General features: G+C 44.3%; 1 protein-coding gene across 1 annotated transcript in view; it reads left to right on the top strand.

Moving 5' to 3' along the window:
• Positions 1–845: 845 nt before the first annotated feature.
• The window catches only part of HLTF (helicase like transcription factor), a gene marked incomplete at both ends in the record, with an annotated part of 90,320 nt that continues 77,371 nt past the window's right edge, over positions 846–13,794 (top strand). Inside the window, 2 exon segments of the mRNA XM_079704755.1 lie at positions 846–902; positions 904–920. Of these exon segments, the coding sequence (XP_079560881.1) occupies positions 846–902; positions 904–920 (74 nt within the window).

Raw genomic sequence — 13,794 nt, 5'->3', positions numbered from 1 at the left:
CTTGACTGGTCCGCCAACTTCCCCTTCCTCTCAAGGGCATCCTCCCTCAGAGCCGTCTCATCTTCACAACTTCCCAGTATGAGCACCACCAGGGTGCATCAATAGTTTCCAAGTTCTATTTCTAGCTCCTAAGCATGACCTTGATTCCTGCAAATGCCAAACACAGTCACATAACTGATCTGAGCCAGAAGTGCCTGGAGAGGAGTGATGCTCTCTCTCCTCTATGCCCTACAGTTTTGATTTCTCCTGTGGGGTAGGAGACAAAGGTTGTTGGCAAGGGAAGTCTGACTGACTGGGCCTTCTAGTTAAGGGTAACCATTTTACCAATGGAGAGAATAAGCCTCAACATAAGGTATTGCCTAGACCATCCATCTCAACACACCCCATTCTGTCTTGAATCCAAGAGGCTTCATATCAGGTGGGGAAACTGAGGCCCAAGTACAGAACTGTCCTCTCCAGGCAGGCTTCTGAAAACGCCTGGCTAATCTAATCTCTCATTAGAACCCCAGCTCTAGTGAGACCCTAGAGGTGTGACATTCTCACTATGAGGTCATATGGAGTGATGCTGAGGTAAGTACAAGGGCAAAGTATGGGGTCGTAGCGTCTGAAGGAAGAAGCTAGTATATCAGTAGAGGTTGAAGATTTAGGGACTGGAGGGTGGGGGTAGGGTGGATCCTTGCACCCACATTGGCAGAGTTGAGTCCCTGAAACAGAAATGGAGTGGAATTTGTGACTGAAGAGCAAGAGCAAGGGAGAAGGGGAATCTGGGGCCCCATTCAGGTAGCTTCCTTGGAGACTGAGAACAGCCAGCAGCGCCACTGCTTCTACCTCTCCTTCTGCAACAGATGCCCAGTGGCCACCAGGGCATGATACCCAGGGCACTGGGACCCTTGGGAACCAATAAAACCTTGCAGGCCAGCGTGAGTTGGAGAAAAACCCCAGGCCTACCCATGCCTCCGCCAGGCACTAGGCAGCTTCAGGCGCAGCTGTGGCAATCCCCACCTCTGGTACTCCCTCTCCCATCTTCCCGGACCTTCTAATACACCATGACCTAACGAACTTTCAACTCTGAGCAAAACCCTGCGGGGAAGTCTGGGAAATATAGCTCCGGATGAAGAAGATGCACTCCCAGAGGATTCTGGGAATAGTAGTTTTAGGGCCCAACTCCTGCGAGTCACTGCACTTTGGAGCCTGGTGCTTGATCTCGCTGGCGGTAGGCGGTGAGGTCATCCCCTGAGGCTTGGATTGGTGCAGCCTGAAGGCAAGCCGGTGGGCATGCGCAGCTCTTGCTCCTCCCTCTGCCTCATAATGGAGGCCGTATCTGACCTCCCTACAGGATAGGATTTATCCTTCCAAAGCTCACAATCTGGAAAGAGCTAACAGGCAAACTGACGAAACCGTGTAACTCAAAGAGCACGCGTTTTAATTGCTGCGTTGGGCGGAAGCATGTGGGTGGGGAAGGTTTCCGTGAGCGACTGAGGTTCTACCTGAAACCTGAAGGCCCGATAGGCAAGAACTCGGCAAGGCATGTGGCCATGTTAACGCAAGTTCGTGTGCCCCACGCACAGTGAGGCCAAACAAATTGAAAAGTCGTAGTGTGGAGCAGAGAAAGGTTTATTGCAAGGCCAGGCAAGGAGGACAGGTGGCTCAGGCCCTGAAAAGCCTTCCCGAAGGGTTTCGGCAAAGCATTTTAAAAGTCAGGAGAGGGGGGGCTTCCCTGGTGGCGCAGTGGTTGAGAGTCCGCCTGCCGATGCAGGGGACGCGGGTTCGTCCCCTGGTCCGGGAAGATCCCACGTGCCACGGAGCGGCTGGGCCCGTGAGCCATGGCCACTGAGCCTGCGCGTCCGGAGCCTGTGCTCCGCAACGGGAGAGGCCACAACAGTGAGAGGCCCGCGTACCGGGGGAAAAAAAAAAAAAAGGCCAGGAGAGGGGTGGGTGGTCGCAGGGCACGTGATCAGCTTGTGCGCAGTTCTCTGATTGGCTGATGGTGAGGCAGCAGGGTGGTGTCACAGGGCTTAACATTATCAGTCCTTAGGCTCCAGGAGACCTGGGGCTCTGTGCTCTTGGTCATCCAGTAGTTGTTCCGTTCGGTGGCGGTGGTGGGGTTTCACATCTGCAAAACCACTCGGGAAATGTGCATCAAATACTATTATCTAGGCCTTTCAGAGAGGAGCCACAGCGGAGGATAACGGGGAAGGCCTGTCCCGGGAAAGCCCCATAGGGTCCTGCTCCCTTACAGCCAGGGCCAAGGTCCCTGGTGGAGGAATCGTCCACAGGGCCAAAGAACAGAGCGGAAGTGATCAACAGAACGTCACCATTTTGTAGGGAGAGAGATGAAGGTAAGGGGAGGGGGTCGGGGGAGAAGGACCACCTAAAGCGGAATTGAGCAACGTGACTGTTATCCCCAGGGCAGCGTGGAGACATTAGAGCTATAGGCAGAGACCTTACCTGCTCTGAATCGGATATTAGAAAAACTGGGCACCACTGTGAAGCCAGTTGGAGGGGTTGAAGTTGGAGTCAGGAATTCGTGGGAAGAAATGATAATGGTCTGGGCTAGAGTCGGAGCAGTGGAGATAGATAGATGATATTATGGCAATGAGAGATATGTAGGAGATGGGCTAGAAAAAGAATGGTTATTGATGTATGGGGGATGATGGATTCCTTTGGGCCGTCGTGGGGTAGCAAGGTGCCAGTTTCATGATAGGGAAGTTCACACACGTGTACCCGAACATTCTTATACAAAGATGTCCTTATTTATAAGTAAACTCATTGTAAACGTAAACTTAAAGGAGATTCCTAGCCATTTGTACAACATGTGCATGTGGACTCACAATTTTCCTGATAAACAAACATAACATTTACACAAATGCACATGTTGTGTTAAACAGAGAGGACACAAGACATCAAACTTATGTCCCTTTCTGGGATCTAAGCTCCTCACCCCTCCCCTTACACACAGCAGGGTCTGTTCTTTTTCACCATGTGCTGTTTTTTGTTTTTTCTGGTTTTTTAGAAACTTGGCTTTAGCATCACGTGCTTCTCTCTCTCTCTTTTTTAAAATGTATTTGGCTGCATCGGGTCTCAGTTGCGGCACTCAGGATCTTTGTTGCGGCCCATGGGATCTTTTGCTGCAGCGCACGGGCTTCTCTCTAGTTGTGGTGCAGGCTCCAGAGCACGCAGGCTCCGTAGTTGCGGCACGCAGGCTCCAGAGCACACAGACTCAGTAGCTGCGGCGCACAGGCTTAGTTGCCCTGAGGCATGTGGGATCTTAGTTCCCCAAACAGGGATTGAACCCACGTTCCCTGCATTGGAAGGTGGATTCTTAACCACTGGACCACCAGGGAAGTCCCTCACCGTGTGCTCTTGAGCAAATCATTTAACCTCTCTTGGTTTAGCTTCCAAAAGGCAACTGCTTAGGGAGTGACTCTGTAAGGAGGATGTGACACTTTAAACATGACTCTTAAATACGAAAGGATTTCTAGTGTGTCTGTCCATGGATGATGGCACCTGGAGATAAGAGATGCCTCCTTAGAAGAAAGGAACCCAGTGTGACAGTTTTTTTTTTAAAATAAATTTATTTATTTATTTATCTATTTATTGGAGGCGTTGGGTTTTCATTGTGGTGCGTGGGCTTCTCATTGCGGTGGCTTCTCCCGTTGCGGAGCGCGGGCTCTAGGTGTGCAGCCTTCAGTAGTTGTGGCTTATGGGCCTAGTCGCTCTGCGGCATGTGGGATCTTCCCAGACCAGGGCTCGAACCCGAGTCCCCTGCATTGGCAGGTGGACTCCCAACCACTGCGCCCCCAGGGAAGTCCCCAGTATGACAGCTTAAGGAGACGTGGAAAGAAGGGTTGAGATAACACATCTTTCAGGATTTGGAAATGCAAGTATGGCGGTGAGGTGGGGATGCGGGAGATCAGGATTTATTTGTGTTGATTTAACCAGATGGAGGTTATGGTGAAGAAGTTAACAAACACAGCTTCCATCTAACCACAGAACTGTCAGCATACATGTTTGGGGTGGAGGTGGGGGACAAACTGGGAAATGACAGGGAAATCAAAAAGTTGTTTTCTTCTCATGCTCTCCCAGAGGCAGGCTGGGGCCACAGACAGTGCCCGGCTGAGCCAGGGCAGGTAAGGGCCTTCCCTGTTAGGCAGATTCTTGTTGGCCAGGCTGAGGAGAGGCTCCACAGGGCTTGTAACACAGGTCCTTGGCAGGAGGAAGATAGAAGGGATCTAGTTTACCCACAGGGACAGAGAAGTGAAGACTAGGCTAATGGTTTTATTCCCATCAGAAGTAGAGAAGAGTACAGAGGAGACCTCAAGTTGAGCAGAGAGCGGGGGACTTCCATTTCAGAAGAAGCCCTAAGTCTCCATCTCCCTCTGGACTGGTTCCCAGATGTGATGTAACTGAAGGGGGCCTATAGCAGGGCAAATCTTAGCGTATTGACTTGGAGGAGATGGTGTCAGAGAGATGGTTTTTCTCTGGGGATTGTATGAGGTTTTTAAGTTCCTGAGGGATTTCCACACCTGGAGAAATCTTCCCAAATAGAGGCGGCCTTTGTTACTGTTTGTTTCTCAGACCTACCCAGGGGTCCAAGCTGCTTCCTTACAAGTATCGGGGGTGTCAGGGAAAGGACAGTTAGAGGCTGCATTGGGCAGTGGAGGGAGAGGGGCTTGTCATTCAGCAGAACCTTCCAGATAGCTAACACTTGGGAGGCCCTTATGGCCCCAGGACGTTTATTCTTCTAAACTGTTCTTCCCAATGACTGATCAATGGGGCAGCCCAGTCTATTTTCCTGTGACAAGCAGATGGGAATTGAATCAGTGTGACAGTACAATGACCTCCACACATAAACTAGATTGTCAGCTACTTAACACCTCCAGTGTCTAGTAGAAGGCTCTGTCACATAGGAGGTGACCAATAAATATTTTTCAAATTACTAAATGAAAAATTGAATACAAACAGTATTCAGTGCTATCTTAGCTAATGCAATAAAATAGACAGGCCTGAGGGGGAAATTAAGATATGTTCTCACCTGCAGAGAAGAGACCTCTCTAATTTTGACAAATCCTAGAAGAATCATACTTTAGCCGTCCATTAGGCCTCTGACTTAATCTTTTTTGAATAGGCTAAGTGTAGCCCTTATTTCTTATAGCATGTATTCTCAGGTTCTCCTACCTCCAGCTTCAGGAGATAAAAATATAGTAACATTCAATGCCTATCTTAAGAGTTGTATACATTTTCATTTGGAAGACAAGTGGAGTGAATTTTAGATCTAAATTCCAAAAACCACCTCACAACTTCTTCTACCCAAAAGATAATGTGAAACTTTTAAGTCTGAACACTAACCGCTAATTACGCAGGGATCTTCTCTTCAAAATTTCCATGTTACATGGACCGCTTTGAGGAACACTTTGAGGAGGACTAAAAATGCCCCCAAGAAACTTAAAAGCATCAGTAGCACCTCCATAAAAACTACAGAATGAGCAGAAAGCTGCCTGTAGTTGGTCTATGCAAGAAATGTACAAATTCTAAGTGCCAAAGCCTAAGGAATGGCGGAAGGAGGACAAGGAAAGAAGGATATGAATTGGGAGACTAATCGGTTATGGGATGAGAAGGAGATGTGATTTATCTCGGGTTCTCCGGTGAAGGAGACCTCCCTTGCTGTCCTCTAGACATATAACTTTTGTCACGGTTGTCAGATTTGTATGACTATTTTCTTTAAAAGTAAAAATATAGGTGTATTTTGTATAAATGTAGAGAAAAAGATCTGATTGGAAGCAGGAGTGATTTGGATAAATTATCTGAGAAGTTTGGATAAGTTTCTGAGAAGTTTTTGGGGGTTACCAATTATCTTCTTTCAATTGTATTAATGTAAGCATCTGTAAGAGAAAGCATCTTTTTTTTTTTTTTTTTTTTTTTTTTTTTGCGGTACACGGGCCTCTCACTGTTGTGGCCTCTCCCGTTGCGGAGCACAGGCTCCGGACGCGCAGGCTCAGCAGCCACGGCTCATGGGCCCAGCCGCTCTGCGGCATGTAGGATCCTCCCAGACCGGGGCTCGAACCCGTGTCCCCCACATCGGCAGGCAGACTCTCAACCACTGCGCCACCAGGGAAGCCCAAGAAAGCATCTTTTATGTAGAATCGAATCTGGTTTTTAAGTGATTTCATTAATTATATCAAGTGCAGGGAAAGTTAATTTACTTCATGGATTCAATCAACAAAATTACTGAGCACCTAGACTGTCCTCTAGGTACTGCAGGATATAAACTGTGAACAACATAAGGTCCTTTTTTTGGTGGAGCTTATCTAGGGAAAGGAGACAGGAAGTAATCAAGAAAACAAACAGGGTAATTCCAGTTAGTTGTAAGTTCTATGAAGATGATATAGCAGGATAATGTGATAGAGTAAGGGCAAGCAAACTACGGCCTGCTGTCTGTTTTGTAAATAAAGTTTCATTGGGACACAGCCACTCCCATTCATTTAAGTACTGTCCATGGTTGCTTTTCTGTTACTGCAGCAGAGTTGTGTAGACAAAGCTGAACATATTTATTCGCTAGCCTTTTACAGAACAAGTTTGCTAACCCCTGGGAGAGAGGGTGAGTGAGCAATGAGTATTTTAGTCAAGTACTCATACAGTCAAGGAAGGCCTTTCTGAGGAGGTGGCTTTCGAGCTGAGACCTGAAACGTGAGGAAGAGCCCAGCATGGAAAGGTCTGGGGGTCCACACAAAGGGAATAGGAATTTCAGAAGCCTGGAGGCCTGAGCAATCTTGGAGGCCTGAACAAGCTTGGAGGTACCTATGCCATAAAAACAGAAAGAAGGCCGGTATTCCTAGAACATCGGGAGCCCAGGGGAAGGTGGAATGAAATGAGATAAAAAAGAGAGAGGCAGGCCTAGATACTAATGTACTGTGGAAGAATTTGGGTTTCATTTTAAGGCAAAGATAATTTATTGGACCATTTTTAGCAGGGGGATGATATGATATAGTTTACAATATAAAAAGATCTCTCTGGCTGCTGAATGAAGAATGGAACTAAGAGTAGAGTTAGATGAGGAAAACAGAAAGTAGGAAGGAGTTCATTCAGACCATTGCAATATTGCAGTTCAGGTGAGAAAACATAGTGGTTTGGACAGGGTGATAATAGAGAATTAGGTACATTTGTGTTATATTTTGGAGATCTCATAGGGGGGATAAAATGTGTGGTGTGAGAGCAAGAGAAGATTCAAGGATGACTACAAGTTCTTTTACATGCTGTTTACTGAAATGGGGGAAACCAGAAGAATAAGCACGTTGAGGAAGGGGAGAGGTGGAATTAATAGTCCTGTTTCAGGGAATTCCCTGGCGGACTAGTGGTTAGGACTCTGTGCCCTCACTGCTGAAGGCCTGGGTTCAATCCCTGGTTGGGGAGCTGAGACCCCACAAGCCGCCTGTTGCAGGAAAAAAAAAAAAAAATAGAGTCCTGTTTGTAGGTCCAGCTTTGTCAATTTAAGATGTCTGTTACATATGAGTCTGGAGCTCATAGAAGAAGCTGGGGTTAGAGATACACATTTGGGAGTGATCAGCATACAGATAGAATTTAAAGTCATGTGTAGGTGGCAGTGGTTCTTAACTGAGAATAATTTTGTGCCCCAGGGATAACTTTGAAGCCAGCATGAGGAAAAAAGCAAAGTGAAACGGCTTGAAAATTTACCTCATGTATGATTCAGCCTAAGAACAGTCTCTACTCCCACCTGAAATGTTTACCTTATTTTTATAAACTGTTAATTTCACAAGTACTTTCTCAAATACCTGTAGTTTAAGAAAAACAATTATGTGTCTTTACTAAGTTTAGTCTGTAGTGTGATGCCACTTTAATTCCTTTTTTTCTCTTTTTTTTTTTTTTTTGCGGTACGCGGGCCTCTCACTGTTGTGACCTCTCCCGTTGCGGAGCACAGGCTCCGGATGCACAGGCTCAGCGGTCATGGCCCACGGGACCAGCAGCTCCACAGCATGTGGGATCTTCCCGGACCGGGGCACGAACCCGTGTCCCCTGCATCGGCAGGCGGACTCTCAACCCCTGCGCCACCAGGGAAGCCCTTTTTTGGCATTTTTTAAAAACTTAATTTTTGTGTGCTTTTAATCTCTTTGTGTATATTTTCAATTATTAGATTAAATTGTATAATCTGGGGGAAAACATTACGCTAGTCTGGGAATCAGGAAATGAGGATTTAGATTATAGCCCTTTGGGGATAATGAATCCTCAGTGATGATGAAGAAAAATGTGTAATTTTGTTGTGTTTGTTTTGGGACTTCCAACCACCTCAAGGATAGAAATCTAAAACAGTAATATGTGTAATGCTTCCCCTCCTCTTTGAATGGGGTTATTTGTAAATAGGTAGCTATTTATATATTATGTAATCCTACTAGGATAACAACATCCTAGTTATGCAGTTGTATTACAGTAAGATTTTTAGTCTGATGTGGACTTTTATTTTTTTGTTTGCATGGTGTTTAATGTGCGGGGTGGAAGAAGGGTGAGGTGGCAAGGGAGCTAGTAGCAAAAGAAAAGATTATTTTTAGGCCACGACATCTTTTTTGGGGTGGGGTAGGGTGGGTAGGCTAGGGAACAGCAAGGGTTTTATCATGCAGATTGCCTCTTCTTCCTCTGGGGGATTGAGAGGGCCCAAGTAACAGATTATTTTACTGGTGCTTGACCAGAAAATTCCAGATGGGTGGATTAAGATGACATTTCTGGGAGAGGTTGAAACTGCAATTAGATCAGGTATGAAAACTAGGTTTGGTATCATGGACTTTTAGCATGAGTGACACCATTTTTGGACTACGTTTTTCTTTTTAACAGACCAGAGTGGTGCTTTCCTGAAGCTGAGACAAAGATCCTGGGCACGAGGCAAAAGAGGGAACAGATCCCAGGCAGTGCTAATTCTTCGGCAACTCTGGTCTTCAGCCACGTAGGAGCACAAAGTGAGCCAAGGCCCTAAAGGAGGAGGAAACAATTATCTCCTGGGAAAGGCCTCTGTTATCTGGAACACCACAGATTTCTCAGAGTGGGAGTTGGGAATCAGAGGGTCTTCTGGTTCTTGATGAAACATTTCAGTCTGTTTCAAGGACTTGCACCTGGGAAAATGACTGGCTTCTGGAAACAGTGTTATTCTGGTATTTAGGAACAACTTGCTGATGAGCACCGGGAAATCAGCCACAATCAACTGTATTCCTTGTTAAGTGCTGGAAGACTCATTAGATAATAACTCTGTTACAACAATAATAGTAATAATAATAAGAGCATTCATTGAATGCTTACTTCAAGGCAGGCACTAGATATTCATTCCATTCTTTGATTAATAATTTACTTGGCATTCATTTTACATTACTTCCTCTATCCCATCAGCTGTTGTTCTACCCGTGAATCTGCCCCCAAATCTGTAGCAGTCCTGATTAAGTGTAAGAACATTCAGTTGTAAATAACGAAGTCACAAAAGATTTTATTTTCTATCATTTCCTCTGCCTTGTCTTATTTACAAAAATGGTTCAGAAATATTATTGTACCAATGTTAATTTCCTGATTTTGATCATTGTACTGTGATTATGTATGCTAAAATTAATGGGGTAAGAGATATGAGGTAACTTTTTGTACTGATTTTGCAACCTTTCTATAAGTCTTAAATGAATTAAGACAGAAAGTTGAAAAACTATAATTTCTTTACGACATTTAGTTTGTATCTTTTATTATTTTCTTACAGCAAAAAAGCAATACATGTTAAATACAGAGAATATTTTACATTCATATAAGCAAAAAGAAGAAAATGTAAATCCCCTTATCAACCAGCTAGAGGTATCTGCTATAAATATCTAGATGTAAATTCATTGAGATGTGTGTGTATATGGATGTATAGCATGTATTAGTTTCAATTACTGTTTGCAAGGACAAAACGATAATTTTTTATTGAACTTAATTTGTCTTAAACCTTCAGTTTGCCTAAAGGGAGGTAACTTAATTTAGTCACTTCCAGGTAGTTAAGTCATTTTAGGACTTAAAGTCAATTAAATTCAGGTTTCAAATTCAGTCTCCTTTCTCTAACCCTCTAGGGGGCTTATGTTTGGACTTCATTCATCTTCTGTGGCCACCCACTGCTGGTATAACTCATCCCACCTCATCTTTAGGCACCAGCCTTCTGCTTCTGCTTGCTAGAACCGTGATCCTGGAGACCCACCAGAGACTCCAGTAGGATTTGCAGGATGGCCTTTGGGCCCCTTAATAGAACCATCTCATTAGCCTTTATTCCTTTTCTGCCCTGGCACACTTCTGATCTCTGAGGCTTTCTCTAAGATCTGCAGAATCTTCTCTTTCTGACTTACTTCACTCTGTATGACAGACTCTAGGTCCATCCACCTCACTACAAATAACTCAATTTCGTTTCTTTTTATGGCTGAGTAATATTCCATTGTATACATGTGCCCACATCTTCTTTATCCATTCATCTGTCGATGGACACTTAGGTTGCTTCCCTGTCCTGGTTATTGTAAATAGAGCTGCAATGAACATTGTGCTGCATGACTCTTTTTGAATTATGGTTTCCTCAGGGTATATGCCCAGTAGTGGGATTGCTGGGTTGTATGGTAGTTCTATTTGTAACAAATACCGTATGCTAACACATATATATGGAATCTAAGAAAACAAAGGTCATGAAGTACCTAGGGGTAAGACGGGAATAAAGACACAGACCTACTAGAGCATGGACTTGAGGATATGGGGAGGGGGAAGGGTAAGCTGTGACAAACTGAGAGAGTGGCATGGACATATATACACTACCAAATGTAAAACAGATAGCTAGTGGGAAGCAGCCACATAGCACAGGGATATCAGCTCGGTGGTTTGTGACCACCTAGAGGGGTGGGATAGGGAGGGTGGGAGTGAGGGAGATGCAAGAGGGAAGAGATATGGGAACATATGTATATGTATAACTGATTCACTTTGTAATAAAGCAGAAACTAACACACCACTGTAAAGCAATTACACTCCAATAAAGATGTTAAAAAAAAAAAAAGATCTGCAGAATCTTGAGGCTACTCTCTGGAAAATGAGTCACAGTTTCCTTTTCTCATAGGATCTCCAGGAACTTTGCTAGGCTACCGTCCCTCATTCTGTGGCACTTGGCCCAGGCATTCCAGGCCCTTTCCCTAAGATTCACTTAGAGATTTTCTCTGAACTCTCCTATGTCATTCCCCAAAATTCTCCTCTTCCATTGAACTTTGTCTCTATCTCCTTTTGGGTGAATGAATTGATAAAATAGCAAGTTCTTACAACATCATATATTCTTCCAGAAATCTATTAGTTATGACATAACTAATAAAACTTGGAAGTTTTTGTATTGAAGCCAGACTTTTGGAAATTCAGACTCTTTAAGTTATTTTCTTTGTCAAGGGCTTCAAAATTCTATTTTTGTTATCAAACTATTAAAGAACATTTTTTGAGACAATTGTGAAAATTGGACTATGAACTAGTTATTAGACGACATCAAGGATTGATTATTAATTTTGTTGGGTGTGAGAATGGCCTTATGGTTATGTATGTGAAGGCCATTATAGGCAGGGTGGGTTGGGAAGTGACAGGAGTGGGAAGTAGGAGACATTATAAAAAGCCATACATGCCATTCTTTCGTGTTTTTTAAATTTAATTTATTATCTTTTATTTTTTTGGCCATGCCGCAAGGCATGTGGAATCTTAGTTCCCCGACCAGGGATTGAACATGTGCCCCCTGCAGTGGAAGCATGGAGTCTTAACCACTGGACTGCCAGGGAAGTCCCCATGCCGTTCTTTTGATTGCATGCTCACAGCATCAAACAGGGGAATGACATGTTTAATTTGCATAAAGGGGGGTAGAGGATGAGAAAGCATGCTTATGACTAGTAGTTGGGTGGCTGGCTGGAGGAATTTTTTATTCCTTCCCCTCCCTCAGCTCCCATATCCAAATCCATCAGTAAACCCTTTTGGTCGTCTTAGCTTCATCACCTCCCCGTTCCAAGCTATCATCATGTCTTACCTGGACACAATCATTTTCTAATTATCAACTAACCAGTTTCTCCATTTCTGTTCTTGTTCCCTATAATCCATTCTCACAGAGCTGACTGAGTGAATTTTTTAAAGCTTAATCTAGATTGTCTTTCTCCTGCTTAAAACATTTAATGGATTTCTATTGCATTGAACATAAAATACAAACTCTACCACAGACCATAAATTTCTATGTAATCTGGCCCTTATCTTCCTCACTATCCTCTTTGTGACACTCTCCTCCTTACACATCAGTCCAACACACAAGCCACTGTACAGTTCCCATTCTCTTTTTTCCAGTTACAAATGTTTATTTTTCAGAAAACATTTTCTCATCTGAATTCGTAAGTGTTGTGACATTTTAATCAAACTAGTACAAACTGCACTTCTTTTTTAAAACTAAAAATAATAAAGAACAATTAAATGGAAGTATTCAAGTTTAAGTTCAGTTGCTAGATCTGAGATGTAAAATAGTGACAATATGGACAAAAATGTTGACTTTAAATAACAAATTTTTACTTCATTCAATCCACATTCTTTAACCATGGGATAGTCATTATTCATAGGTTTCAAGTCTTGAAAGGGTCAGGTTTACCTGATAGGTATTGCCGGATTTGAAATTTATCTTTCAGTCTGACGAGCATAACTTCTTTATTAACTTTACACGCAAAACATTTTCAATTAGGGCATATTCTGGCATATTTTTCAAGAACTTATTTAGATCTGGCACATTCAAAATTGAGCTATACTGCCATTTGCCTCATAATACTTCCAGAAGAAAGTAAAATAACTAAAATAGGGCTTCCCTGGTGGTGCAGTGGTTAAGAATCCACCTGCCAATGTAGGGGACACGGGTTCGAGCCCTGGTCTGGGAAGATCCCACACGGCGCGGAGCAACTAAGCCCATGCGCCCCAACTACTGACCCTGTGCTCTAGAGCCCACGAGCCACAACTACTGAAGCCCGCGTGCCTAGAGCCCGTGCTCCGCAACAAGAGAAGCCACAGCAATGAGAAGCCTGCGCACCGCAACGAAGAGTAGCCCCTGCTCGCTGCAGCTAGAGAGAGCCCGCACACAGCATCAAGATCCAACGCAGCCAAAAATAAATAAATTTATTTTTAAAATAACTAAAATAATTTGAAATGCCACTCCCTTCATCTTCCTTCTGTTTAGTGAGATGAAGTAATAAGTTGCTGCAAATTCTATTTCTCATTCTACTGCAGCTTCATATTTACAGATCGAATAGTTTAAGATAGTGAACAAATGCCTCCTGAAAGGCTGTTTCATTGACCATCTCTCTTACTCTTCTGATGGAAGTGTGAAATGGACCACTCTTTGAAGGGCAAAGGTCAATACTAATCACCTTCTCAAATACATTTCCTCTTTGATCCTGCACATCCCTTGACAGTTACACCTAGCCCTAAGCACTGGTCAGGGCCACCACCAGCTTCTTACCCCGGTGCTGTTGCTGCACCAGGTATTATACAAGGCCCCCAAGGCGTAGAGACCAGCCCTGCCAGCACCTTGGCTGGCAGCAGGACGAACTGGCCCACCCACTCAAAGTTGAATTCTCCTGAGTCTCCTCAGATTCTCAAAAGCCGTCCACGGAGCACTCCGGAGCGACCCCGACAGTTCCCCGAGGAAAACCAGCTTCTTCCCACCCTGCAGGGAGAGCCACGTGCCCTCAGGGGAGGCTGGGCCACTTCCAGCTGCCACCAACAAGGTTCTTGTGCTCTCATCACATTTTA

Source organism: Hyperoodon ampullatus, assembly GCF_949752795.1.
Source record: "Hyperoodon ampullatus genome assembly, chromosome: 5".
Classification (NCBI taxonomy): domain Eukaryota; kingdom Metazoa; phylum Chordata; class Mammalia; order Artiodactyla; family Ziphiidae; genus Hyperoodon; species Hyperoodon ampullatus.
This window is presented reverse-complemented; position numbering and strand designations above follow the sequence as displayed.